This window comes from Lepus europaeus, chromosome 5 (genome assembly GCF_033115175.1).
Source record: "Lepus europaeus isolate LE1 chromosome 5, mLepTim1.pri, whole genome shotgun sequence".
NCBI classification, from domain to species: Eukaryota; Metazoa; Chordata; class Mammalia; order Lagomorpha; family Leporidae; genus Lepus; species Lepus europaeus.
In genome coordinates this window covers 102,353,426-102,379,645 of record NC_084831.1, presented here as the reverse complement: position 1 = coordinate 102,379,645, position 26,220 = coordinate 102,353,426, and the positions used below count along the sequence as shown (strand labels likewise).

The 26,220-nt window shown below is 40.3% G+C and overlaps 1 protein-coding gene across 1 annotated transcript in view; it reads left to right on the top strand.

Annotated features, from left to right (window-relative positions):
- Window positions 1-575: 575 nt before the first annotated feature.
- LOC133759164 (mitochondrial adenyl nucleotide antiporter SLC25A24-like) overlaps window positions 576-26,220 on the top strand; it is a 53,719-nt gene continuing 28,074 nt past the window's right edge. The window contains exons 1-8 of the mRNA XM_062190116.1: window positions 576-755; window positions 3,498-3,624; window positions 4,566-4,653; window positions 14,148-14,259; window positions 15,276-15,431; window positions 17,615-17,767; window positions 22,296-22,403; window positions 25,593-25,760. Coding sequence (XP_062046100.1) covers window positions 576-755; window positions 3,498-3,624; window positions 4,566-4,653; window positions 14,148-14,259; window positions 15,276-15,431; window positions 17,615-17,767; window positions 22,296-22,403; window positions 25,593-25,760 — 1,092 coding nt within the window. The remainder of the gene's footprint in view (window positions 756-3,497; window positions 3,625-4,565; window positions 4,654-14,147; window positions 14,260-15,275; window positions 15,432-17,614; window positions 17,768-22,295; window positions 22,404-25,592; window positions 25,761-26,220) is intronic.

Here is a 26,220-nt window from a genome sequence, read left to right as displayed (position 1 = left end):
AATTGTCAGTTCATGTTAAGCATCAACAAGCTTATTTCTTGTATTTTATAAACATAAAATGAAGCCCTAATATTTTCCCCCCTTGGTTCCTAAGGGGTTTGGATTTCCACAACTCCATGAGAAAAGGCGAGGAGACCTTGGCCTTGTCTCACGAAGGGACATAGAACTGGCCCAGGAAGACCATCGGGAGGCTTAATCCTTATCAAGTGCAACTGAAAAAAAGTGTCAAAATTCGTCACCATGGGACTTCGAATTAAGACTGACTGTACTGTTGGGGAATCTTTAGCCGAATACTAACAAAAAAAAAAAAAAAAAAAAAAAAAAAAGGCGGTTCCCCGCCAGGCAGATAGGGCAAGATGGCCGATGGGGTTGAGGGACACCCAGGCGGACGCTTCCCAGAGGCGGCTCCGACCTGCGGCGCCCAGCTGTGTGCTTGGGCCGGGCGGTTGCCACGCACTGAGCTCTGCGGTTGCTAAGCGCCGAGCTTGGCCTTTGCTATGCGCGTTCTCCGTGGCTGCTGCTCTGCCTGCGCCTGGGGTTCCGTGGCTTCTTCAGGCTCCAGGCGCTCAGGGACCATGCTGCGCCAGACCTGGAGCTTCTTCAGGCCCACCGTGGCCGCTCAGGAATACCAGTCCGACCGCTTGTTTGAAGATCTCTTCCAGAAGCTGGACCGCCACGGCGACGGGTTGGTGGACATCATGGAACTGCAGGAGGGACTGGAAGCCATGGGCGTCTCTCTGGGCCAGGAAGAGCAGGTGAACTGCGGGCCAGGCAGGATGGGACAGGAGTCCCAAAGGGCTGCACTTTCGAGTGCTTTCCCCATGGTGGCTTCCTTTTATAGCGCTGCCCTGGTGTAACACATGGGACAACTGGGCCATCTTGCTTAAGAGGGACCCCAGCCTTGGGAATCTGCCATGGTTATGTTATTGCAACCGTAACACAGATCCGTAAACCTCTTGTCGACAGCCTCTGAGGGCGCTGCTTGGTGGCCAGTGAGGACCCGTCTGGAGCTCTCTCCAGGGCTGTGCCCTTGGGAAATGTGACCTACCAGCTTGGACAGGCTCTACCCTCGCGGTGCAGTATGCCCTTCCGGGGTTTTCCCGTGGGCACTTGACCTTGGATGGATGCCAGGAGAGGGCCATGCTCTGATCCTAACACATGAATTACAATCCCGTATGTTCACTTTAACCTATAACGTTATATGATACACTATGGTATAGAATTGTCATTAAGCCTGACAAATGACCATATAATTACTGTTATATTTTCAAAAGACTCTCATTTCTACAGCTTTACATTTTACCTCCTTGACCCACTAGAGAGAGAAAAAAAGCAGAGAAGCTAAGAGACCTAAGGCCCAGCAGCAGCATGAGAGTGAGATGTGAGTGTATGTGTTTGAAAAGGGGATAGAGGGAGGGACCTGTAAAATGGGATAGTAAGTTTCAGTAGAAATATTTTCTTTTAAAAAATATTTATTTGGGGCCCCGAGTTGTGACATTGTGGGCAAAGCCTGCAATGCTGGCATACAGTATAGGTGTCAGTTCGAGACTGGACTGCCCCGCTTCCGACCCAACTCCCTGCTAATGGCCTGGGAATAGCAGCTAAAGATGGCCTGATTGCTTAGGCTCCTGCTAACTCATGTGGGAGACCTGGAAGAAGTTCCTGGCTCCTGGTTTCTGCCTGGCCCAGCCCTGGCCGTTGCAGCCATCTGGGGAGTGAACCAACAGATGGAAGATCTCTCTCTTTGTAATTCTGACTTTCAAATAAATAAGTAAATCTTATAAATTTATTTGCTTGTTTATTTACTTAAAAGGCAGAGTGACAGAGAGAGAGGGAGAGACATCCATAGGTTCACTCCTCAAATGCTTGCTGCAGCTAGATCTGGGCCTGGCCAAAGCCAGGAGCCAGGAGCTCCATCCTGGCCTTTCACACATGTGCCAGGGGACCACACACTCCTGCTTTCTTCTGATGTTTTCCCAGGCACATTAGCAGGAAGCCTGAGCAGGGGCAGAGCAGCCAGGACTTGAACCCGTGTGCCAATATGGGATGCTGGCCTGACAAGTGGCAACTTAACCCCCTGTGCCAGAATGCTGGCCCTGAAATCTTTTGCTTGTGAAGAGACCGAATTCAATTCAGAATGTGAAAATAAGTAATTTTAGTGAGTTTTTTTTTTTTCTGGCAGGCTTGGATTAAATAATGGATGTGAAGGCAAATATCTGAGTCTAGAAAAACCTACATTTAGCAAAGTAACCAGAAAAGTTGGTGGATTACTACATTCTGTGGATCATGCTATATAACATTTTATTGGGGAAATTGCTGATATATTCCCTAAGGCCTCCCAAAGCACTGATGGCAGTCTTTATTATCTACAGTGTGCATCGTTTTCACTGGAATACCATTTGTATGTCTAAGGGTTTTTGCTGCATTCCCTTTGCATTACACTGAATTAGAGAGCAATTGGTGCTGTAGCCCTACAATCTTAACTTCTTTTCTCTTCTAGTAACATGCTACGTCCTCTGGTTCTTCAGATGCCCAGAGTCAGCTACATCTTCTGTACATCCATCCCAGTGGTTCTCAACCAGCGTTGATTTTTCCCTTAGGGACAGTGTTTTTGACATTTTTGATGGTCTTGATGGTGTGTTTGTGTATGTGAGAATCTGGCCTTTCGTGAGTAACAGCTGCTAAACATGCTACAATGCAAGGACAATTACCTGGTCCCTTATGCCAGTATATGTCAGATGGATCCCATCTGCTGGTTCATGAACTCCCCAAATGCCTGCAACAAATAGGACTGGGCCAGGGTTGAAGCAGGGAGCCTAGGATGCAATTCAGGTCTCCCACATGGGTGCAGGCACCCAATTACTTGAGCCATCACTGCTGCCTCTCAGTGTCTACACGGATGGAAGCTGGAGTCAAGAAGCCAGAAATCAAAACTCCCAGGCGCTACGATGTGGGATGCAGGCCTCTTAACTGGCATCTTAACCATTAGGCATGACACCTTGAACTATTCATTTTTTAATATTCAACTTGAGCCACCTGTTCTATGAAGATTTCCTTCATCCCTTTCCCTCTTTCAGAACTTGCCACTCACAGTTTTATTCCCTCAAATGCTTTTTTATCATAGTGGCTTTGGCACATTATTGCACTTACTTGCTTACATATGTGTTTTCTTCTCTGTTTTCCTTGTGAGCCTATAAGCTTGAGGGCAGGGACAATGGCTCAGTTAGAGTATTACCTTACACACTACTGTGTGAATGAAGAAATAAATGTATAATTCTTGTGTGGAAGAGCAGACTATCAATCTCTGTTGTAATTTAAAGTTCTAATACTCACAAATTCTATGTAGTGTTAGAAAGTACTGTAAAACTAAGATACCAATAATTTATCTCACAATAGTCAATTTACATGAAATGAATGTAGAACTGTTTAAATGCTGCAATTTGTAATTTACTTTGCCTGGACCTATGTCTCTAATATCACTTTTTTCTATCTTATAGGTAATTTTAAATTCCGTTAATATTGACACACATAAACTGCTGAACTTTTGTGCATTTGTGCAGTATCTTAGAGATCGTGAACAAAAAATGAAGATGGCTTTTACCAGTTTGGACACCAATGAGGATGGTGTGTTTCTATGCAGTTGGCGAACTTGTATATCCAAGAATAAACTATGTTTTGGTAAAGGTTTATTTTTAGATACTTGGCTTTGAAAGGTGATAGAAACCTCACTTATTTAATCCTGTCTTAATTGGTTTTGCTGTTATTTCTTCTAAGGGATAATTTTAAATGTTGGTATTTATTTATCAAGTATCCTTCAAAAATAAAAGCCACCAGCAAAAAAGGCTGTACCTTTTGAACAACATGCTTTTCAGCTGAGAGTCTGAGGGATAGTTGGAACGTTTTGATAAAGTTTTTGCATGAGCACAGTCTACATCTGGACATTGGTGACCAAGCTGTAGCATATGAGATGAATGAGAGCTAAGTAAAGAGTGGGGAAGAGTGTTCCGGGATGAGGAGGTGGCACTTTGAGGGGCTGTGGCCACCCAGGAGAGCAAGTCATATCTGAGAACCCAGAGGAAGACAGGTTAAGGCGAAAGCCCAGAGCAAGGAGAGGGCTAGCAGATGGGGCTGGAGAGGCAGGCACAGGCAAGATTCTATACTGGATCCTAGAGGGGAATAGGGTGGGAAGCTACTGATGATTTTTCAATAGGAGTAATACTATCAGATTTACATGGAGCAGGGATTGGCATCTGGGCTAAAATGGGACTGTGGTGATGGCAATAAATGACTTGGAAGCCATCTGAGAGATAATTAGGCATGGGATATAACAAAAAGGAAAGGAAAGGGGACAGAACAATTGAAACCATGTTCAAGGATGGTATTATTATTGATATGAGAAACAGCATGTGGATTCTTCTAGCTCTTTGTGATATTTTGGCAAATAGGAGAAATAATTGGGATACTTATGACTTGTGGAATGTGCTGTCATAATGTGCTGAATCTTATTTGATTCTGTGTGTTTTCAAACTTTCCAGCTGATTCTTATTTTCTTTATTCCTTTGAAGGAGTGATTGATACTTCAGAAATTGTTGATGCTCTCAAGGTTATAGGTGTAAATATTTCTGTAAAAGAGGCACAGAAGATTGTTGAAAGGTTAGTTCTCATATATGTGTTTACATCCAAAATTCTTTTTATTTACTTTAAATCCTTTTTAATAATAAAAGTGATAGCTGGGAATTTTAGAAAAGTGTGACTAATAGCTTATAATTATTGAACATTTGTCCACAAACACTCTTCTCAGAAGTTTACATATGTTAGCTCATTTAATCCTCAAAAGACTTTAGAACCAAAAATCTATTGTTTTCCTCATTTCAAATAGTAGAGTTAAATATAGCTTGCCCAGGCTCACCATAATACATTTCCCAAAGTTAACCCATTGATAACATTTTAGTGCATGTATTTATTGCTTTGTGTAAGATTATATACTATTGTATTAGTCAATCAACAAACCAATCAAGTGTATATCAATCAGATATTGATTAACCCTTGTAGCTAGGCATGTGCTAGCCAGTGAGGGTGCAAGGGAACAGTCCTGGTCCCTACCCTTATTGAGACAGAGAGAGAGAGAGAGAGAGAGAGAGAGAGAGAGTATATGTGTGTTTACACAGTGAGAAGGCAGTTGCAATGTGGCAAGGATTATGATAGGAATATATAGAGGGGCTGGCGCTGTGGCTCAGTGGGTTAACACCCTGGCCTGAAGCGCCGGCATCCCATATAGGCACAGGTTCGAAACCTGGCTGCTCCACTTCTGATCCAGCTCTCTGCTATCGCCTGGGAAAGCAGTAGAAGATGGCCCAAGTCCTTGGGCCCCTGCACCTGCATGGGAGACCCAGAGGAGGCTCCTGACTCCTGGCTTCGGATCAGCACAGCTCCGGCCACTGAGGCCAATTGGGGAGTGAACCATTGGATGGAAGACCTCTCTCTCTCTCTGCCACTCTTCTCTCTGTGTAACTCTGACTTTCAAATAAATAAATAGATCTTTAAAATAAAAAAGGAATATATAGAACAACAAAGTGTGACCAGGAGAGAATGCTGAGCTCTATTGAACTGTACTGCACTTCTGCTATTTGATCTGTTTACATAATTAATTAGAAGAATAGATTTTCTAACAGAAAGCGTTTCTGGGATGAGGCTAACTTGTTAAGAATAACTTCATATAGGAGCATATACAGACCATAAAGGGGATAATATAACAAACAATCATATTCATTGTTGGATTTGTTGTATTTAACATTTTACCATATTTTATTTAGATTTTTAAAAATAAATAAAACATTACAGTTAATGTTTTCACTGTGTTTGTCTCTAAACCCATTTCCTTCCTTTGAGAAGTAACCACTACCCTGAACTTCTTATGCCCATACAGATTTTTATATGTGTATATGTGTTATTATGTTTGTATTCTTAAAATATGTGATACTCTTTCTCATGTTTTAAGACTTTAAGTTGTGATATAATGCATACATATTTTTTGATCACTATTTTCTAATCCTCCCATTTGGGAAGTTTGTTGCTGTTGATGTCAATGCTCTACTTCAATCATTTTAGTCACTGAATTTTATAAATTTAATGTGATTCACTTATCAATTTTCCTGATGGTTGTTGTTTAGGGTTTTAAAAAATTTTTGTTTTGTTGCTAATAGAAAACAGTATTGTAATGAATATTCTTGTGTACTTCTCCTGTGTCTCCTACGTTACTTGTAATGGAGTTGCTTGGATATGGGGCATGAACACATTTAACTTTAATGAGATATTCCAAATTGCTCATCAAAGTTGTTGTACTTGTTTAGATTCCTACCAGAAATGTATTCCCAACCCAACACTTGATACAGTGATTTTCCAATATTTTAATATTTTCCAAATATAAGGTCATAAATCTTTAATTTATTTTAATGTAATTAACTATGTTTATCATTACTAGCAAGACTGAATATTTCTGCATGTATTCAGTGGCCATTTGGATATTTCTTTTTTTGTGAATTAGCTGTTCATACCTTTTGCATATTTATCAACTAGATTGGTTGTCTTCTTTTTTAAATTTTTGTTTGAGAGACAGAGAGACACAGAGAGAGCAAGACAGGCAGAAGAGAGCACCCATCTACTGGCTCACTTCCCAGATGCCTGTAACAACTGGGGCTGGGCTGGGCTGAAATCCTCAAGCTTGGAAGAAATTCAGGTCTCCCACAGGGTTGGCAAGAACCCAATTACCTGAGCTGCTACTTCTGTCTCCCAGGGTCTGCATGAGTAGGGAGATGGAATCAGAAGCTAGAGCTGGGTATTGAACCCAGGTACTCTGATAAGGAATGCACTTATCTTGATGGGTAGGTCAAATACCCATCTCATTGTCTTTTTCTTAATGGCTTTTTAAAAAAATCTGAATATTAACTCTATGGTGATATACATTGCAAATGTCTTTTCCCAGCTTGTTGCTTATTTAAAAGTTTTTAAAAAGATTTTCCTTGTGCAGAAAATTTTGATTTTGATGTAGTTATGTTTGTATATTTTTTATTTTATGGTTGTGCTTTTGATAGCATGAAAATACTTCCTTACCTTGGAATATACCTAGTAAAGATACAGTTTAAACCTTCTTGTATTTCACATTTCTAAAAAATTTTCACTTGTAATTGATATTTGTGTATGGTGTGGAATGGGGATCCAAGTTCATTTTTTCTATATAATTTGTCGTTCTATCACAATTGATTGACTAGCCTATCCTTCTCCCACGGATTTCAAGTGCTTACTTATGTCAAATATTAAATTTCCATCTGTGTATGCATGTATTTCTGTTTTTTTTTTCTGTTACACTGGTTGTTGTCTATTATACATGAAAATACATGTCACTTTATAATATATCTTAATATCTTCTGTTTCTTCATTTTATTTTTTTTAAAGATTTATTTTATTTATTTGAAAGTCAGAGTTATAGAGAGAGGTAGAGACAGAGAGAGGTCTTCCATCCACTGGTTCACTCCCCAGATCGCCGCAGTGGCCAGAGCTGCACCAATTCGAAGCCAGGAGTTTCTTCTGGGTCTCCCACGTGGGTGCAGGGGCCCAAGGACTTGGGCCATCTTGTACTGCCTTCCCAGGCCATAGCAGAGAGCTGGATCAGAAGAGGAGCAGCCAGGACTAGAACCGGCGCCCATATGGGATGCTGGCACTTCAGGCCAGGGCTTTAACTTGCTGTGCCACAGCACCGGCCCCTCTTCATTTTCTTTTAAAAATATTTATATTACTTCCTTTTTAATATAATATTAAAAAATACTTATTTTTGGAAAAGCAGAGTGTCAGAGAGAGAGAGAGAGAGAGAGAGAGAGAGAGAGATCTTCCATTCACTGGTTTAACTCCCCCAAATGGCTGTAATGGCCAGGACTGAGCTGAAGCTAGGAGTTAGAACTCCATCCAGATCTCCCACATGGATGACATGGACCCAGGTATTCTGCTGCTTTCCCAGGCACATTAGCAGGGATTATGGTGGGACAGCTGGGACTTGAAATAGCACTCTGATATGGGATGCTGTTGTCACAGGCCGAGGCTTAACCTGATGTGCCACAATGCCAGCCCTGTGTTTCTTCATTTTCACACACATGCCCACACGTACATACATCCCCAAACACACCCTTTATAGAATTTAAATTACAATTATTGAATTTATAGGTTAATTAGGAGAATTGGTATAAATGTTAGATCTTCTCTTCTGTGAACATTTTATATCTTCATTTATTTAGATTTTTTTCTTTTAACCAAAAAGACCAGTGAAAGTATTGAAAAATATTCATTGGCTCTGGAATATGGGAGATTTTGGTGATCCTAGTAAAAGCAGTTTCAGAAGTATGGTGAAGAGTCAAGTCAGATTGCACAGAGCTGTTAACTGCGTAGGATGTGAGCATGTGGGGACTGTAACTGGCTTATTGATTTGGGAAATTTAGATAAGAAGGAAGGCACAAATAAAACATCAAATTTTAGTGTTTTTAAGTTTTAAAGATGGGAAAGAGTTGAGAATAATTAGCTATTAGTAAAGGTGTGTGGATATGTTGTAGAGAGAAGAGAACTGATAGAGTCCACGGTGATGGCATCTACAGCTCAAGAGGGAGAGTCATCAGATAAAAGTTAACATTTCAGCCTCTGAGTTTAGAGTACAGATGGTGAGGATGAAAGTGGCAGAGAGAAGCTTACCCAGTTGCTAACTAATCTTCACTGGTGTTTACTATATGCCTAGCATGCATCTACATGCTAGGTTTGCATTAGTGAAGGGAATAGGTAAAAATCCTTACTCTCATGGTGCCCACAATCCAAAAGGAGAAAAACAATAAATTAGGTGAATAACTATCTACATTCAGTGGGTTGTTTGTTGTTGTTGAGCTTTTTGAGCTCTTTATAGATTCTGGGTATTAATCTTTTATCAGTTGTATAGTTTGCAAATATTTTCTTCCACTCTGTCAGTTGCCTCTTCACTTTGTCCAGTGTTTCCTTTGCAGTGCAGAACCTTTTTAGCTTGATGTAATCCCATTTGTCTATTTTTGCTTGTATTGTCTATGTTTCTGGGATCTTTTCTAAGAAAACCATGCAGTTACAGTATTTCCACAGTCATAGCGCACAAGGCTTGCACAGTTACAGGGAGCAGGGGATCTACTCTCAGCCCCACATGCCTGCCCTGTGCATGGAGAGAGCAGAGGCATTCCTAGAGTCAGCTGCCTGTGGGTACTCCACCTTGGCAGTTTGAGCCCTAGAACTTGTGAGAGGCTGGGGGGCTGGGAGCACCTCACAGTGCTAAGTGGGCGTCCAGCCCCCTGCCAACCCTCCTAGCCAGACTCGAAGTCATAGGGGAATGTGGATTTATCTGATAAAGTCTTCTAGTCATGCATGTGAGTTTGGCCCAGACTCTACTGGTAAGATGATGCTTTCTCCCTGCTAGTCACTGGGCACCCTTGTGAGGGGATGGGGAGAAAGAAATTTGCTTTTCTTTCTTGGAGCCCCACTAAGGCTCCAGGCCAGACTCAAAGTCAGTGTGGTTCACAAGGTTCTCCCTCTGGCAATATCACCATGACAGGGCCTGGAGCAGTCTGCTGTCACCTTGCTCTCAGAAACTGGCATATCCTCCAGCCCTGGCAGTAGGAGTCATGGGTGGTGTCCCTGCTTGCTGCTGTGTGTTTGAACTGATCACACTGTCAATGGAGTCTCTCTTCTTTCTATAGAATTTCCACTGCAAACTTCTCTCCCACTCTCCCTTGGGCACTCATTTCCTCCACGTTTCTTCTCTTATCTTCCCCTGATCAAAATCACATGTCTTTTCCCTATTCAGCCATCTTGGAATCCAACCACACTTCTTTATCCATTTATCAAGTAATGGACATCTAGGTTGATTCTGTATCTTGGCTAATATGAATAATGCTGCAATGACAGGGTATTTCCTTGATAATGCTGATTTCAGTTCCTTAGGATATATAACCAGAAGAGTGATAGCTGGATCATATGATTGATCTGTTTGTAGTTTTTTGAGGAGTATTCATACTGATCATAAATGCTATACTAATTTGCATTCTCACCAACAGTGTATAAATGCTTCCTTCTCTCCACATCCTGGCCAGTGTTTGTTATTTTATGTATGTATGTGTGTGTGTGTGTGTGTGTATTTTTGATGTTAGCCAGTCTAAGTAGAGTAAGATGATATCTGATTATGGTTTTGATTTGGATTTCCCTGATGACTAGTAAGACTGAACATTTTTTTTCACATATTCATCAGCCATTTGTGTTTCTCCTTTTGAGAAGTATCTATTCAGATCCTTTGCCCATTTATCAATTGGATCATTTAATTTTTTTAGTTTATTAATTCCTTAATAATATTCTAGATATTAATCCTTTTTGCATGAATAGTTCGCAGATATTTTTTTCCCATATTGTTGGTTGTCTCTTCCCTCTGTTGATTGTTTTCTTTCCTATACAGAAGCTTCTTAGTTTGATATAATCCCATTTGACTTTTGCTTTTGATGTGCATGCTTTTGAAAACTCTTTTAAAAAGTCTTGGCTATACCAATACCTTGAAATGTTTTCTCTATGGTTTCTTCTAATAGTTTCATAGTCTCAAGTCTTACATTTAGATCTTTGATCCCTTTTTTTATATAGGGTGAAAGATAGGGGTAGGAGAGTTCAATCTTCTGCATATCCAGTTTTCACAGCACCATTTATTGAAGAGACTGTCTTTTTTCCAGTGTATGTTTTTGGTACCTTCATCAAAGATCAGTTGGCTGTAGATATGTGGATTGATTTCTGGGGTCTGTATATTGTTCCTTTGGTCTATGTGTTTTTGTGCAGTAACATGCTGTGTTTGTTATAATAGCACTGTAGCATGTCTTGAAATTTGGTATTATAATGCTTCCTGGCTTGTTCTTTTTGTCCAAGTTTGCTTTGACTGTTGAGGGTCTTTTGTACTTTCCTGTGAATTTTAAGGATTTTTTCCTAATTCTGTGAAGAATATCATCAGTATTTTGATGGAGATTGTACTGAATCTGTAAATTAATTTGAGTAACTGATATTTTAGTAATATTAATTCTTACAATCTATGGAGATGGGAGGTCTTTCTATTTTTTGGTGTCTTTCTCAATTTCTTTTATGAGTCTTTTGTAATTTTTACTGTGGTCTTCCATATTCTTGGTTAAATTTATTCCAGGGTGTTTTTTTTTTTGTAACTACTGTGAATGTGATCAATCTTATAATTTCTTTCTCAGTGAGTTTATTATTGGTATATAAAAATTCTGATTTCTCTATAGTTATTTTTATATCCTACAACTTTAATGAATGTACTTATCAATTGTCTTTAGATTTCTGTCTCTCTAGAATCATGTCATCTACAAGCAAGAATAATTTGACTTCTCCCTTTCCTCTTTGTACACTTTTATTTGTATCTCTTTCCTAATTACTCTATCTAAAACTTCTAGTATTATATTGAATAAGAGCAGTGAAAGTGGACTGCTTCCAGATCTTAGAGGAAATGCTGTTATAGGTTTTAACTATTCAATATGATATTAGCTATAGATTTTTTGTATGTAGCCTTTATTATGTTGAGGCATATTTTTTCTTTTTTTTAACTTTTATTTAGCAAATATAAATTTCCAAAGTACAGCTTATGGATTACAATGGCTTCCCCCCCCCCCATAACTTCCCTCCCACCTACAACCCTCCCAACTCCCACTCCCTCTCCATTCCATTCACATCAAGATTCTTTTTCAATTATCTTTATATACAGAAGATCAATCTAGTATATATTAAATAAAGATTTCAACAGTTTGTACCCACACAGAACATAAAGTGTAAAATACTGTTTCAATACTAGTTATAGCATTAATTCACATTGAACAACACATTAAGGACAGAGATCCTACATGAGGAGTAAGTGCACAGTGACTCCTGTTGTTGACTTAACAAATTGACACTCTTATTTATAGCGTCAGTAATCTCCCTAGGCTCTTGTCATGAGTTCCAAGACTATGGAAGCCTTTTGAGTTCGCTGACTTCGATCTTATTCAGGCAAGGTCATAGTCAAAGTGGAAGTTCTCTCCTCCCTTCAGAGAAAGGTACCTCCTTCTTTGATGTCCCGTTCTTTCCACTGGGATCTCACTTGCAGAGATCTTTCATTTAGGTTTTTTTTTTTTTTTTTTTTTTTGGCAGAGTGTCTTGGCTTTCCATGCCTAAAATACTCTCATGGGCTCTTCAGCCAGATCCGAGTGCCTTAAGGGCTGATTCTGAGGCCAGAGTGCTGTTTAGGACATCTTGATTGGCCCTTGTTCTGACTGTTGATGTACAACTTAATACTTTATCCCTTTTAATTTTTTTTTGTTCTACTTAATACTATTGGTTGAACTCTATAATTAATACACAATTATTCTTAGATGTTTAAATTTAACTGGAAAGTGATCTCTGTTAAATATAAGAGTGGGAATAAGAGAGGGAGGAGATGTACAATTTGGGACATGCTCAAGCTGACTTGCTCCAAATGGTAGAGTTAGAAATGTGCCAGGGGATTCCAATTCAATCCCATCAAGATGGCATGTACCAATGCCATCTCACTAGTCAAAGTGATTAATTTCAGTGTTCACAATTGATCATAATGATATGTCTAAGAGTCAAAGGGATCACATAAACAAGACTAGTGTCTGCTAATACTAACTGATAGAATTAAAAAGGGAGAGAATGGTCCAACATGGGAAGCGGGATACACAGCAGACTCATAGAGGCATATTCTTTCTATACCTAATTTTTTGGTGTTTGTTTTTTAAATCACATATAGATATTTAATTTTATTGAATGCTTTTTCTGTGTCTATTGAGATGATCACATGATTTTTGTCCTTAATTCTGTTGGCGTGATATATATTTCATTTATTGATTTTTGTATGTTGAACCAACCCTGCATTCCCTGAGATAAATCTCAGCAGATTACGATAAATACTCTTGTTTTGTGTTGTTGGAAATACATTTTTTTTTGACAGGCAGAGTGGACAGTGAGAAAGAAAGAGACAGAGAGAAAGGTCTTCCTTTGCCGTTGGTTCACCCTCCAATGGCCGCCGTGGCTGGCGCGCTGTGGCCGGCGCACTGCACTGATCTGAAGCCAGGAGCCAGGTGCTTATCCTGGTCTCCCATGGGATGCAGGGCCCAAGCACTTGGGCCATCCTCCACTGCACTCCCGGGCCACAGCAGAGAGCTGGCCTGGAAGAGGAGCAACCAGGACAGAATCCGTCGCCCCAACCGGGACTAGAACCTGGTGTGCCGGCGCTGCTAGGCAGAGGATTAGCCTATTGAGCCATGGCGCCGGCCGGAAATACATTTTTTAAAAAGATTTGACTGCTTGAACACTCATATTTTGGGGCGAAATAGGGAATGGCATGGCCTGAGAGTGAGAGTCAGGATGATTTGGTGCAATACTTAGCAGTAGTTGCCAAAGAAAATGAGAAAAGAATTGACTGAGATGAGAATCTAAAATTTTGGAAGCAAAATATAAAACATTGTATCTCACTATATTTTGTCAAATTCTTAATTTTATTTGGGGATTTGAGAAATTCTTTGATGAGAGTTCTTAATTGGTTTGAACTTTTTATATTAATGGAAATTATGTTTTTTTCATGGAAATTTAGTCTTCTTTTGATATTTTGATATTTGATCTTTATGAATGTTCCCTTCATCAGAAATGGAAATTGCCTTTGGATATCCATATCCAGGGGTAATTGTTCGCTACTGAATATATACTTGAAAAGTTAAAAGATGTTAAAAGATGATGTTATATGACAGAAAAGAGAAATGTTTAAGAAGAAATACAAGAATATTGTCATGCAGTAATACTGGCTTCCAGTTCTGTAATTCTTTATAATTTATAAGGCCATTGTACTTATAACTTCACTTTACACTTTAATAGCTCTGTATTGAAGGACTTATTCCCATAGAAACAGATGTTAGGTGGATTCTGTATCAGAAAAATAACAATGAGAAGAGTTCAACTATACCCACAAATTTCTGACATTAAGAATAGAAGATGTCGTGTGATGATTTCTCTGAAGTTTATTGATTATAATTAATCATATTCTTTTAAAAATCATACAGCATGGACATTGATGGGTCACTGACAGTGGACTGGAATGAATGGAGGAAATATTTTTTATTTAAACCTGAAAAAAATGTTGAAGAAATTGCCCGTCACTGGAACCGTTTTACTGTAAGTGATTTTTTTTTTTTTGCCGTTTTATGCTATGAGTCATGGTTATAAATGTGTAGTGAATTATCGACTGTTAGAAAAGTAGGAGGCCAGAAAATCAGCTAATGAGGTATTGCTGATTGAAAGAGTGACACTATGCAACATTATTTCCTCAGAAATTTGTATGATACCAAGTAAGAACTGGCACATAATACCTACTTCAACCAAAGGTTCACTTTACAAAAGACACCCATTTATTGAGAATAACTACATACTTAAGAGTCAATGACTGCTATTCAGCACCATCATTCTGTATTGGAGTTGACTATTTACCTCCCTGTAAGTAGGAACTGTGAATTGCTGCTTGCTGTGCCTTGCAATACTTTCCCAGGAAATATTTGTTAGATGAATGAACAAGTCAAAAATCAGAAGTCTCTTGAAAGAGTGGCAAACTTCATCTTTATAGATATAACACAGTCTGCGTTGTTCTTGTCCCCAACAATACTTGGTGATATATGCTTCCTAATTTCTTAAAATTCTCAAAGTTTCTTAAAATGTTTGCCTGGCAATTCAAGTTATAATCTACACTGTTCTTCAGTGTCTCATGATGTATTTATGTATATCCTTCTATAACTCTCTGAAGTAGGGATTATTCTTTCTATGTTATGAAAGAGAAAGCCAAGGCAGAGAGAGGTTAAGTATAACACCTAAGATCATGAGCTGTAAACCGTATTGCCTGGTTAAGTTTCTCAGTGCTGCTGCTTATTATCCCCGTGACACTGAGGACCTTGCTAAACCTTTCTAAACCTCATTCTTCTAGTGATCCTGATGATATAATATTACTTGTTGCATGTGAGGATCTATGAGACAATCCATGTGAGCTACCGAACAAGTGCTTGCGAGCAGGACAAATAATTTTTAATTAAAAATGGTACAGAGTTCTAACTGGGTAATGTACAGATTATCTGAGATAAGCATGTTAAATAAGGAGATAAAATTTTCATTGTGAACATCTAATTATTATTTTATTTTAATAGGGAATTGATATGGGAGATAGATGGACTTTCCATCATTTCATTGATGAAGAAAGAAAATCTGGTCTGTTATGGAAGTATCTGTGGGCTGGGGGCATAGCTGGGGCTTGTGCGCGAACATGCACAGCACCTTTAGATCGTCTGAAAACCTTAATGCAGGTATGTGGCATAGTTCATGGGTATGCTTTTGTGTAATTGAGTAATACTTGATGCTTTTCAAACTAAGGATTTCAGAGGTGCTAATGTTCTTCTTTGGTAGTCTCATGTGCAAACTACTAATAATTTTCTAAACTCAAAGCTGCCGACCACCTGATGGTATAAAAATCAAATAATACCCTGTTCTCATCTATATGCATTTTGGAGTTTAGTGATAGATTTCTAAATAAATAATGAAAATAGTCTAAGAATCTAGCACTAGCATTTTAGGGAGGGCCAAATTAGGGAAGTTCCTTATTTTTGGAGGGGATGGTGATGAATCCAGACCATCCTCTGATTCCCTTCATGACATGGAAATTGTAACACCAGGATACATAGACTGGTCAAAAGTTGCACTCTTTATTCTTTATGAAATGCAAAGTTCTGTAGGTGGAAAGTCTTCAATTGTCTGAAAGGTTTTGTGGTCCCTTTGAAGATAGGGCAGGCCATGGAGAGGCTGCCTGAGCCTGGTGACCATGTCCCAGATGGTCCGACTGTGTGACTGTAATAAGGGGAACAGAGTCTCTACCTGTCTCATTGTTCTATGCAGGACAGAAATTAGGGGCATAGGACAACATTCAGTTCTTATCTCTTTTTACCTTTTTGAGCCATCAAGGAACTTTTTTTCCTGTAGTTTTATAGAAACCTACAAAGCAAGCAAACATACCTGGCTGCTGGTATTCTGAGGTCAAAGCAGGGGAAAAGAACAAAATGCCTTCTATCTGTTGTGAATATTTTTTCATAGAATCCACTTGTTCTCAGCCCTGTGCCTCATTGAATTTTCTTTATTTTTAAGCCACTTTTGTATCTTCTGTTAATGGACTGTATTTTTGTTGTTGTTATTGTCTTCACTCACAGCCTGGATCATGTTGTTTTGGGTCTAAATATATATCTATCTATATATATATATACACACACACACACAGAGACATATATATACATATATATGTATATGTATACATACATACATTTATACATACATATGTATATATATGTGTGTATACATATATACATATATATACACTTCCATACATATCTCTATTTAAATATTTATTTATTTATTCATGTATTTGAAACTCAGAGTTATAGAGAGAGAGGGAGAGACTGCTGATTTATTCCCCAGATGGCCGCAATGGCTAGGGCTGAGCCATGTTGAAGCCAGGAGCCAGGAGCTTCATTCAGATATCCCACATGAGTAATAGGGGCCCAAACACTTGGGCCATTCTCCCCTGCTTTTCCCAGGCCATTAGCAGGGAGCTGGATTAGAAGTGGAGCAGCCAGGACAGGAATTCCCACCCATGTGGGATGCCGGTGTTGCAGGTGGTGGCTTTACCAGCTATGCCACAATGGGGCCCCTGGGATTAATATTTGTATTTTATTTGAAAGACAGAAAGAGAGATAGAGATAGAGAGAGAGAGAGACTGAGAGACCGAGAGACCGAGAGACTGAGACCGAGAGAGAGATTTTCCATCTGCTGATTCACTCCCCAAATGGCTGCAACAGCCATGGCTAGGCCAGGCCAAAGACAGAGTGGGAAGGAAACCAAGTAGTTGGGGCATTGTCTGCTGACTCCTGCTCACTTTAGCAGGAAGCTTGATAGGAAGTGTGAAGTAGCTGGTACTTGAACAAGGCACTCCAATATGGGATGTGGGCATTCCAAGCCAGGTTTAAGTGGGGTGCCACAATGCCACCCCTGGGCTTAATTTTTCTTTTGCCATACTCAACATACAGGGCACATTCTCTGATGCCCTCCCAAGGAGCTTTTCACTGCTCACAGAGACCATACTGATCATACTGATTAAAGGCCTGGCAGCCACTATTGGCAATCAATTCTCTGAGTTTCAGTAGCTTTAAGTTTCCAGAAATGTTGCATCCCAGATTGTTCTCTTGAAATGTATACTGGTTCACTCTTTTCACTGAAGGAGGACTATTTGCAATGACCTTGGAGAGTAGGAAAGAAACCGTGTCCATGGCATGTTCCTGTCTATGGCGTGTTCATCTCTGCCCTGTACCTCCCTGAGCCCTGTATGGAGCAAAACAAAGCAGAGCCACTTGCCATAGTTTTGGACCTTTAACTCTTTCCTGCCTGAGATTTTCAAAGTTCGAATAATATTGAGAGTTTCAAAGTTCTTCCTTTCCTTTTAAAGGCTCAGAGTTTAGAAACAAAGAATGTGAGGATGGTGAGTCGTTTAATGGAGATGGTGAAAGAGGGTGGAGTCATTTCCCTGTGGAGAGGAAATGGTGTGAATGTCCTCAAGATTGCTCCTGAAACAGCTCTTAAGGTCTGGTCATATGAACAGGTAAAGCTGTGTATGCCTGCAACAGTCAGTAACAAGGAAAAGTCATTACCTTTTACTTAAAAAAAAAAAAAACCACTTCAGAGGATTATAGTGCAAATGGAAAGAGTTATTAAGGTCTATATTGAAATATCATGACAATGTTATATTGTTATATTCATATTATCCTTGCTATGTAGTTATAAACTTATTTTCTCTCAGTACTGTTTTTTAAAAAAGTTCTGTTAAAAATATGTTTTGAGAGAAAGAGAGAGAGAGATCTTCCATTGATTCATTTCTCAAATGCCTGCAATGGACCCCATCAGGGGCTGAACCTGGGAATAGGAACTCAGTCCTAATCTCCTAATGGATGGCAGGAACCCCATCACTTGAGCCATCGCGCTGCCTCCCAGGGTCCACATAGCAGGAAGCTGGAGTCATGAGCAGAGCTGGTATGGAACCCAGATCCTGGGACGTGGAATGTGGGCATTTTTAACTGTTAGGCCAAATGCCCATGCCAAGCATTCCTTCTTTTTTGGTTTTACTGTTTCCTCAATAACAGAGATTTTAGGGATTTGCTCACGTACAGGGAAACGTCACACTAGTATACTAAATTCACTCAATTCTAACAGGAATTGGTGGAATCAAGGAAGCTGAAATGAAGAAGTGGGCAGAGGAGAGCTTTAGAGATTACAGATTTGTATTTGACATTCAATTCTGACATGTTCTAGCTGTGTGGACTTGGACAAGTTCATTGAACTTGTTCTCTGAACAAGTTCTCTCTCTGACAAGTTCTGTGACCTTCAGTTGTCCCATCCATAAAATGTGGAAGATAGGGGTGGGCATTTAACCTAGCAGTTAAAATGCCCACATACCACATTTGAGTGTCTGGGTTGAATTCTTGGCTCCAGCTTCTGACTCCAGTTTCCTGATGATGCACACCCTGGGCCGTGGTAATGTCCCAAGTAATTGAGTTCCGGCTACTCACATGGGAGACCTGGATGGAGTTCCTGGCTCCTGGCTTTGGCATGCCATCTCTCCTTCCCACCCATCCCCACACTTTCCACACACACACTGTTGCAGGCATTTGAGGAGTGAATCAGCAAATCTGCATGTGCTCGCTCTCTCTCTCTCTCTCTCTCACACACACACACACACAAACACACACACACACACACTCCTCAGATACATTTTAAAAAGTGTGGAAAGTAATATCTATCTGGAAAATGGCCTGGCCACCTAGTAAACACTCAGTAAACAGTGGTGACAAGTGTTAATATAGCATACCACGGGATACTTTGGGAAAATGATACGGAGGAACCCAAACCTGGTTGAAGTGATAGAGAAGGCCTCCTTGAGGGGCTAATGTTTAACCTGAAACCCAGAGGGTAAGTGGAAAATTTCTAGTCAAAACAGAGAGAAAAGAATGCTCCAAGCAGAGGAGCGACATGCCCAAAGCCCTGACTGTAAAAGAGTAAGGCATGTTCAAGGTACTGTAAGAAGCTCAGTTTCACCAAAGTTCAGAGAGTGGATGAAGATGAGGCTGAGGAGGTATGGGGGCAAAATGAGGAAGGGACAAAAGTCTGTGCAGGGAGATGAGTCAGGCCAGTGTGCAGTAGCCCATGTGGGAGTCAAGAATAGGGTCAGTGGGGCTGGACAAGGGGACAGTGTCACAGGTACATAGGGAGTAGAATAGTTAGATTTTACGTAATTTATGTGGAATACAAGAGAAAAGATGTCAAGAATATACTGGAGGGCCAGCGCTGTGGCGTAGTGGATAAAGCCACCACCTGCAGTGCTAGTATCCCATATGGCTGCTCCACTTCCATTCCAGCTCTCTGCTGTGCCCTGGGAAAGCAGAAGATGGCCCAAGTCCTTGGGCCCCTGCACTTGTATGGGAAGACCTGAAGGAAGCTCCTGGCTCCTGGCTTCGGATTGGCTCAGTTCTGGCCATTGTGGCCATCTGGGGAGTGAACCAGTGGATGGCAGACCTCTCTTTCTCTCTCTCTGCCTCTGCCTCTGCTTCTCTGTAGATCTGTGCTTCAAATAAATAAATAAATAAATAAATCCTTTTTAAAAAAAGAATATACTGAAATTTCCAGTTTGTTCAACTGTAGCCATTTGTTGTAATCAGGGAGGACCTGGGCAGGACTGCCATAGCACATGTACCAGACCCTCAGGGCAGCATGCACAGCATACAGTTCCATCAATGACATCTTTCCCTCAGAAAGATCACAGGAGTTAAAAAACATTTACTTATTTATTTACACAGAGAGAGGGAGAGATAGAGATAATCCGTCCTCTGATTCACTCCCTGCAATGGTCAGGGCCATGCCAGGCAGAACCCAGGAGCCAGGAGCTTCATCCAGGTCTCCCACTTGGGTTGCAGGGGCCCAAATATTTGGATTATCTTTTATTGCTTTTCCCAGGCTATTAGCAGGGAGCTGAATCAGAAGTGGAGCAGCCGGGACATGAACTGATGCCCACATGGGATGCCATCATTGCAGGTAGTGATTTTTTCTGCTCTGCCACAATGCCAGCCCAAGATCACAAGATTCTTTTGTTGGGGGGAGACATGTGTTCAGTTTGGTGCTTGTGGAGCTTGGGGTGCTTATATTAATTAGGAATCTTTAGGTAAAATACAGAAAATGGCTTACATTATAAATGGAATTTACATTTATTTATTTATTTGAAAGGTAGAATTATACACACACACACACACACACAGAATCTTCTGTCCACTGGTTCACTCCCCAAATGGCTACAATTGCTGGGGCTGGGCCAAGCTGAAACCAGGAGCCTGGCACTCCATCTAGGTCTCCCATATAGGTGCAAAACACAAGAACTTGGGATGTCTTCTGCTGCTTTCCAAGACACACTGTTAGCAGGGAGCTGGGTCAGAAGAGGAGCAGCTGGGCTCCAAACCGGTGCCTTTATGGATGATGGCATCACAGACAGTGGCTTAATCTGCAACAACACAATGCCAACTAACAGGAGAGCTCAAAAATGAGTGGACTTCTGATAAGGCTTCATTTAACAATTCAACAATGTCACCAAAGACCGCTAATGTACCTCTGCCCTCCCTGTTGCTCTCTCTGGCACCTGTTGAGTGGGCTGTCTCAGTATTCTAAACCTTGCCCTCCTTGTGGCTGAAAAGTGACCTCAGGAAGCTTCTAGTATTTTGTGCTATTTTGTGTGTAGCAGGAGAGGGCTTATTGTCTTAGAAGTTCCCTCAGAAGAGCAAGGAAGCATCTATTGAGAAGTCTTTCTAAAACATTTCCTTGAGTCTCAGTGGCTCAGATTATGTCATAATGAGTATATTCATCCTTGAACTGACCACCATGGCAGAGTGATAAGACGTACTGACATTGAGCAAGAAACTAAAATAAAGACCACAGAGCCAAGGAAACATTCTACTGAAAACCCATCCTGTAAGGAAAATGTATTGCAGTTAAATATGCACTGATAATGACCAATTCTTCAGTTTCCAGGTGGTAAGCATCTTACACATCTGTTGCATTTACTCTTCATAACAATTCTGCAAAGTAGGAACTGCTGGTATTCTAGCACCCAAAATAGACAAGGTACTTGCCTTTGATTTCCAGATAATGAAAGTGAATTACAGAGATGATTTTGGGACCTTTCTAAGGAACAGATGCCATTTATTAAAAAAGTGTTCTGTGAACGGCACCCTGGCATGTATGACATGGCAGGAGTCATTAAGTAGCTTGTTCTGGATCACTCAGAAAGTGCCCATGCCAAGACTGAAACCTGGGTTTATTTGTCATGTCATGTTGCCTCATTAAAATTGGACACAATTGCCATCAGAATTTATATGAGTCTCAGTTGTTTCCACCTAAATGGTTTCCATTCTCATATTAGTTCATAATAATAATGGACACTTATCGGATGCCTGCTATATACTGGATCTTATTTTAGGCAAAGAGGTACAGATGTCTCTACTGTTAAGGCTGGTACCTTATATCTGATGTGTATGACTGTATTTAGGTACTTGATTATATACAGTATACTATTTATTTGTTTGAAAAGGAGAGAGGGAGGGAGGGAGAGAGAAAGAGAGAGAGAACAAGAGAGAGAGAGAGCTATGAGAGGACAGGAGGGGAGAAGAAAAAAGAGAGGAGAAGAGGGGAAAAGAGAAGAAAAAAGAAGAGATCTTCCATCTATTGATTTATTCCCAAATGCATGCAACAGTCAAGGTTATGCCAAGCTGAAGCCAGGAGCCAGGAACTCCATCCAGGTTTCCCTCGTGGGTGACAGGGCCCTGAGTACTGGGACTATCGCCTGCCATCTCCCCAGGATACACATTCACTGGAAGCTGGATTGGAAGCAGAGGCAAGACTCCATCCCAGGCACTTTGGCATGGGATGTTGATTTCCCAAGTGGCAGCTTAACCTGCTGCACCACATTGCCCTCCCCTGCATTGTGGTTTTTAACTATAATTAAATGCCCAAGTATTCATTGGTATTGAATAAGTTGTATGCCCTCTGAGACTTCTGAGTACTGATACACCTTTGCTCTCTTGTTTGCACAGTATAAATTGTTTCTTAGTGAAGAAGGAGCCAAATTAGGAACTCTCCAGAAGCTTGTGTCTGGTTGTTTGGCTGGTGCTACTTCTCTCTCATTTATATACCCGATGGAGGTAAGCACTGTTGAAGAAAATGTGATTTAACTGCATTTTAAAATGAAAATTATGGCTAAGTTTTTTTTTTTCAGATGAGCTACAATGCTCTTATCAGTGGTGGAAATCATACTGAGTAGGGAAAATCTATTGCTAGGGCAGTATCACCAGAGCCATAAGTTGGCACTTCTGCTCCTGTTTTGTATTTTCTTTTTTTTTTGAGGGTGTGATATTTTCCTTCCATATGATTGTCAGAATTGGTTTGCCAAATTTCTTTAACAAAAAAAGTCCAGTTAAGATTTTGATTCTGATTGTACTGAATACATTTTGGAAAGAAATGATAATTACAATATTGAATCTTCTCATCCAGGAATGAAGTCTCTTGCTCTCCCGCTTGATCTTTTATTCTTTGATAGAGGTTTTATATTTTCTCATGTATTTTGAGACTTTTAGATTACTAGATACTTTGTGATATTTAATATTGTTATTAATATATTCCAATATATTTTTCCTAATGTTTATTGCTGGATTTTATGTTTAACATGTTTCTAGCCATTTTGCATTATTCTCCTTAATTCTAGTAATCTGTAACTCTAAAGACTATCTTTTAATCTTCATTTATATGAAATTTCATCATGAAATATTTAGATTTAGACCTTTTTTTATTCAACTTACTTTGTTAATTTTGGGCATTTTCAATGAAAATACTTGCATTTTTTGAATCTGGGGAAGTTTTTTTTCTTTTTCTTTTTTTTTTTTTGACAGGCAGAATGGATAGTGAGAGAGAGACAGAGAGAAAGGTCTTCCTTGGCCTTTGGTTCACTCTCCAATGGCCGCCGTGGTAGGCGCGCTGCGGCCGGCGCACCGCGCTGATCCGATGGCAGGAGCCAGGTGCTTCTCCTGGTCTCCCATGGGGTGCAGGGCCCAAGCACTTGAGCCATCCTCCACTGCACTCCCTGGCCACAGCAGAGAGCTGGCCTGGAAGAGGGGCAACCGGGACAGGATCGGTGCCCCGACCGGGACTAGAACCCGGTGTGCCGGCGCCGCAACGCGGAGAATTAGCCTAGTGAGCCGCGGCGCCGGCTGAATCTGGGGAAGTTTTTTGCTAATAAATTTTGAATTATGTTTTTCTTCTTTGATATTTTATAGTCATTCTGTAACTCTTATTTCATGAATATCGGAATTACTGATGATATCGAAAAGCTCTTAAGTCTCTATTTTACACTTTCCCTTTCTGATTTATGTTCTTGGAAGAATTAATTGACTTGATATGCAGGTCATGAACTTATTCCGTAACTGTTTCAGTGTTGCTCTTTAGATGATATATTGAATTTGTTTAATTATGAAAATGTATTAAATTTATAAACCTAGTTTCTTTTTAAGCCTCATTTCAATATACTCTTAACTTCCTCTGAAGGGGACAGGCATGGCTTTTGGGATAGCAATATCCTACATCAGAGTGCCAGTTTGAGTCCCAGCTCCTCCATTTCCCATCCAGCTTCCTGCTAATGTGCCTGGGAAGCAGCAGGTGATGGTCTGAGTGTTTGGGTCCCTGCCACCCATACAAAACTAATTTCTTTTTTTTTTAAAGACTTATTTATTTGAAAGTCAGAATTACACAGAGAGAGGAGAGGCAGAGAGAGAGAAAGAGAGAGGTCTTCTATCAGATGGTTCACTCCCCAATTGGCTGCAATGGCCGGAGCTGTGCCAATCTGAAGCCAGGAGCCAGGAGTTTCTTCCGGGTCTCCCACACGGGTACAGGGGCCCAAGGACTTGGGCCATTTTCTGCTTTCCCAGGCCATAGCAGAGAACTGGATGGGAAGTGGAGCAGCCATGTCTCAAACCTGTACCCATATGGGATGCCGGCGCTTCAGGCCAGGGCGTTAACCCACTGCACACAGCGCCGGCCCCCAAAACTAATTTCTTATATTCAAGCAAAGGATACAGAAAATAAACAATGTACACTAGGAGTAAGTAAATCATACAGTATTTTAGAAAATAAAAAGTACTTTCTAAGCTGATATGTGCTATGGAAAAAGAAAATGATAGAACAGTGTTTGGGGAAGTAGAGGTGCCTGGGGTATGGGAGTGGCAGTTTTAGAGAGGTTAAATTCATTGAGAGGCAAGGATGTGAAAAGAAATAAGGGAATAACCAGGAGGATGCCTGGGGGTGAGCACTGCAGGCACAGGACATGATACCGAGGCCCGACATGGGAATGTGTCTGGCTAGCTCAGAAGCTGGTGTGTGGAGCAAAAGTGTATATGGAGTTGTAGAGCGTGAGGTTAGAGAGGATGGAGGAGGGCAGATCAGAGAGATCAGAGTAAGCTTTGCTTATTACCCTGGTGTTATGAGGAGCCACTGTAAGGTTTGGAGTAGATCTGACTACAAGAAGATTGCCCTGGTTGCTGGATTGTGAATAGACTAGGTGATAAGGTTAAGAAGCGATGGAACTTGTTCAGGGAAAAGGCTGCTGCTTTACTCCACATGATAACAGTATGGTTGATGAGATTCCAGAAGACAGGACCAAGAGAATTTCCTGAGGAATTAGATGTAGGGTGTAAGAAAGAAGAGATAAGGATGATTTAAATTTTTAGTCTTGAGCAACGAAAGGATGGAGCTGTCTCAGTTAACTGCAAGTATAGCAGATTGAGAAGGAAGATGAAAAAGTCAGGTTTTAGAAATATTGACTAAAATATTCATTGACTTATATGGTAAATATTTTATAAAACTCTGTAGCCATTCACAAAGTTTGTGTGTATATGTATATGAGTATATATGTAAATGTGACTGAAATCCCAATATTAGAGTTATTAGGAAACTGGGTTTTATAAGAGCTTTTCTTTTCGGTTCTTTATCTGAACCATGGCACAACAGCTGTGGCTATACTCATGTGTAATTTGGACCAAAAAAAGAAAGACTGAATTCAGACACTATCTTCCAATATAGTTAAATTCAGAAGTTTGACAAAAGCATTTAACCACTATATTTGTAAAATATTCCTTTGGAAAACTAAAATATCCAAGGAAACAGTGTAAAAATATATGTATATGTCATTGAAAATACAGTTTGACCTAAGATTATGCTGTTTTTTAAAAAAATCTTTAATAATGAATGAACTCTGCAGCCCATAATTCAAATTTAGCTTAGTCCAAACTGCTGAGTTAGATAACTGTCAATAATCTCACAACATTACTTCTTTTCACATTCAGGTTTTAAAAACTAATTTGGCCATAAGCAAAACTGGACAGTACTATGGGATGCTGGATTGTGCCAGGAAGATTTGGAAGCTTGAAAAATTTCGAGGCTTCTACAGAGGCCTCATTCCTAGTCTTTTGGCTGTCATACCGTATGCAGGTGTAGATATTACTGCTAATGAGGTAAGTTTGTTTTCACGACAGGCTTACACTAGATTTATTAGACCTGAAAATACAATACAATCTTTAAATGTTTATCAGATCATACATCTAAGGCGGTTAGTAGTAAGCATGTTATTCACAGTCAATTTCACTAGCTGCCCATCCTCAGGAATATGTGCTGGTTTCCTAAAAGCACTGACCTCAGCCTCCCTTCTCTCCCTGCACCCAAGTCACTCTCCCTTTTTGACTCATGTGTTGCTGACTTTCAGTATAGCTGGTGCACCTGTACCAGACACTCACAGGTCTGCTTTTTAACTTATCATCTCGACCACCAAGAAGACAGAATGACATTGCCTGGCTTTCCAAAAATTTTCCTAATGTCTAAAGTCTGATTTGGTTCAAGGTGTTTTTTTTTTATTAAACTTTTATTTAATGAATATAAATTTCCAAAGTACAGCTTAGGGGTTACAATGGCTTCCCC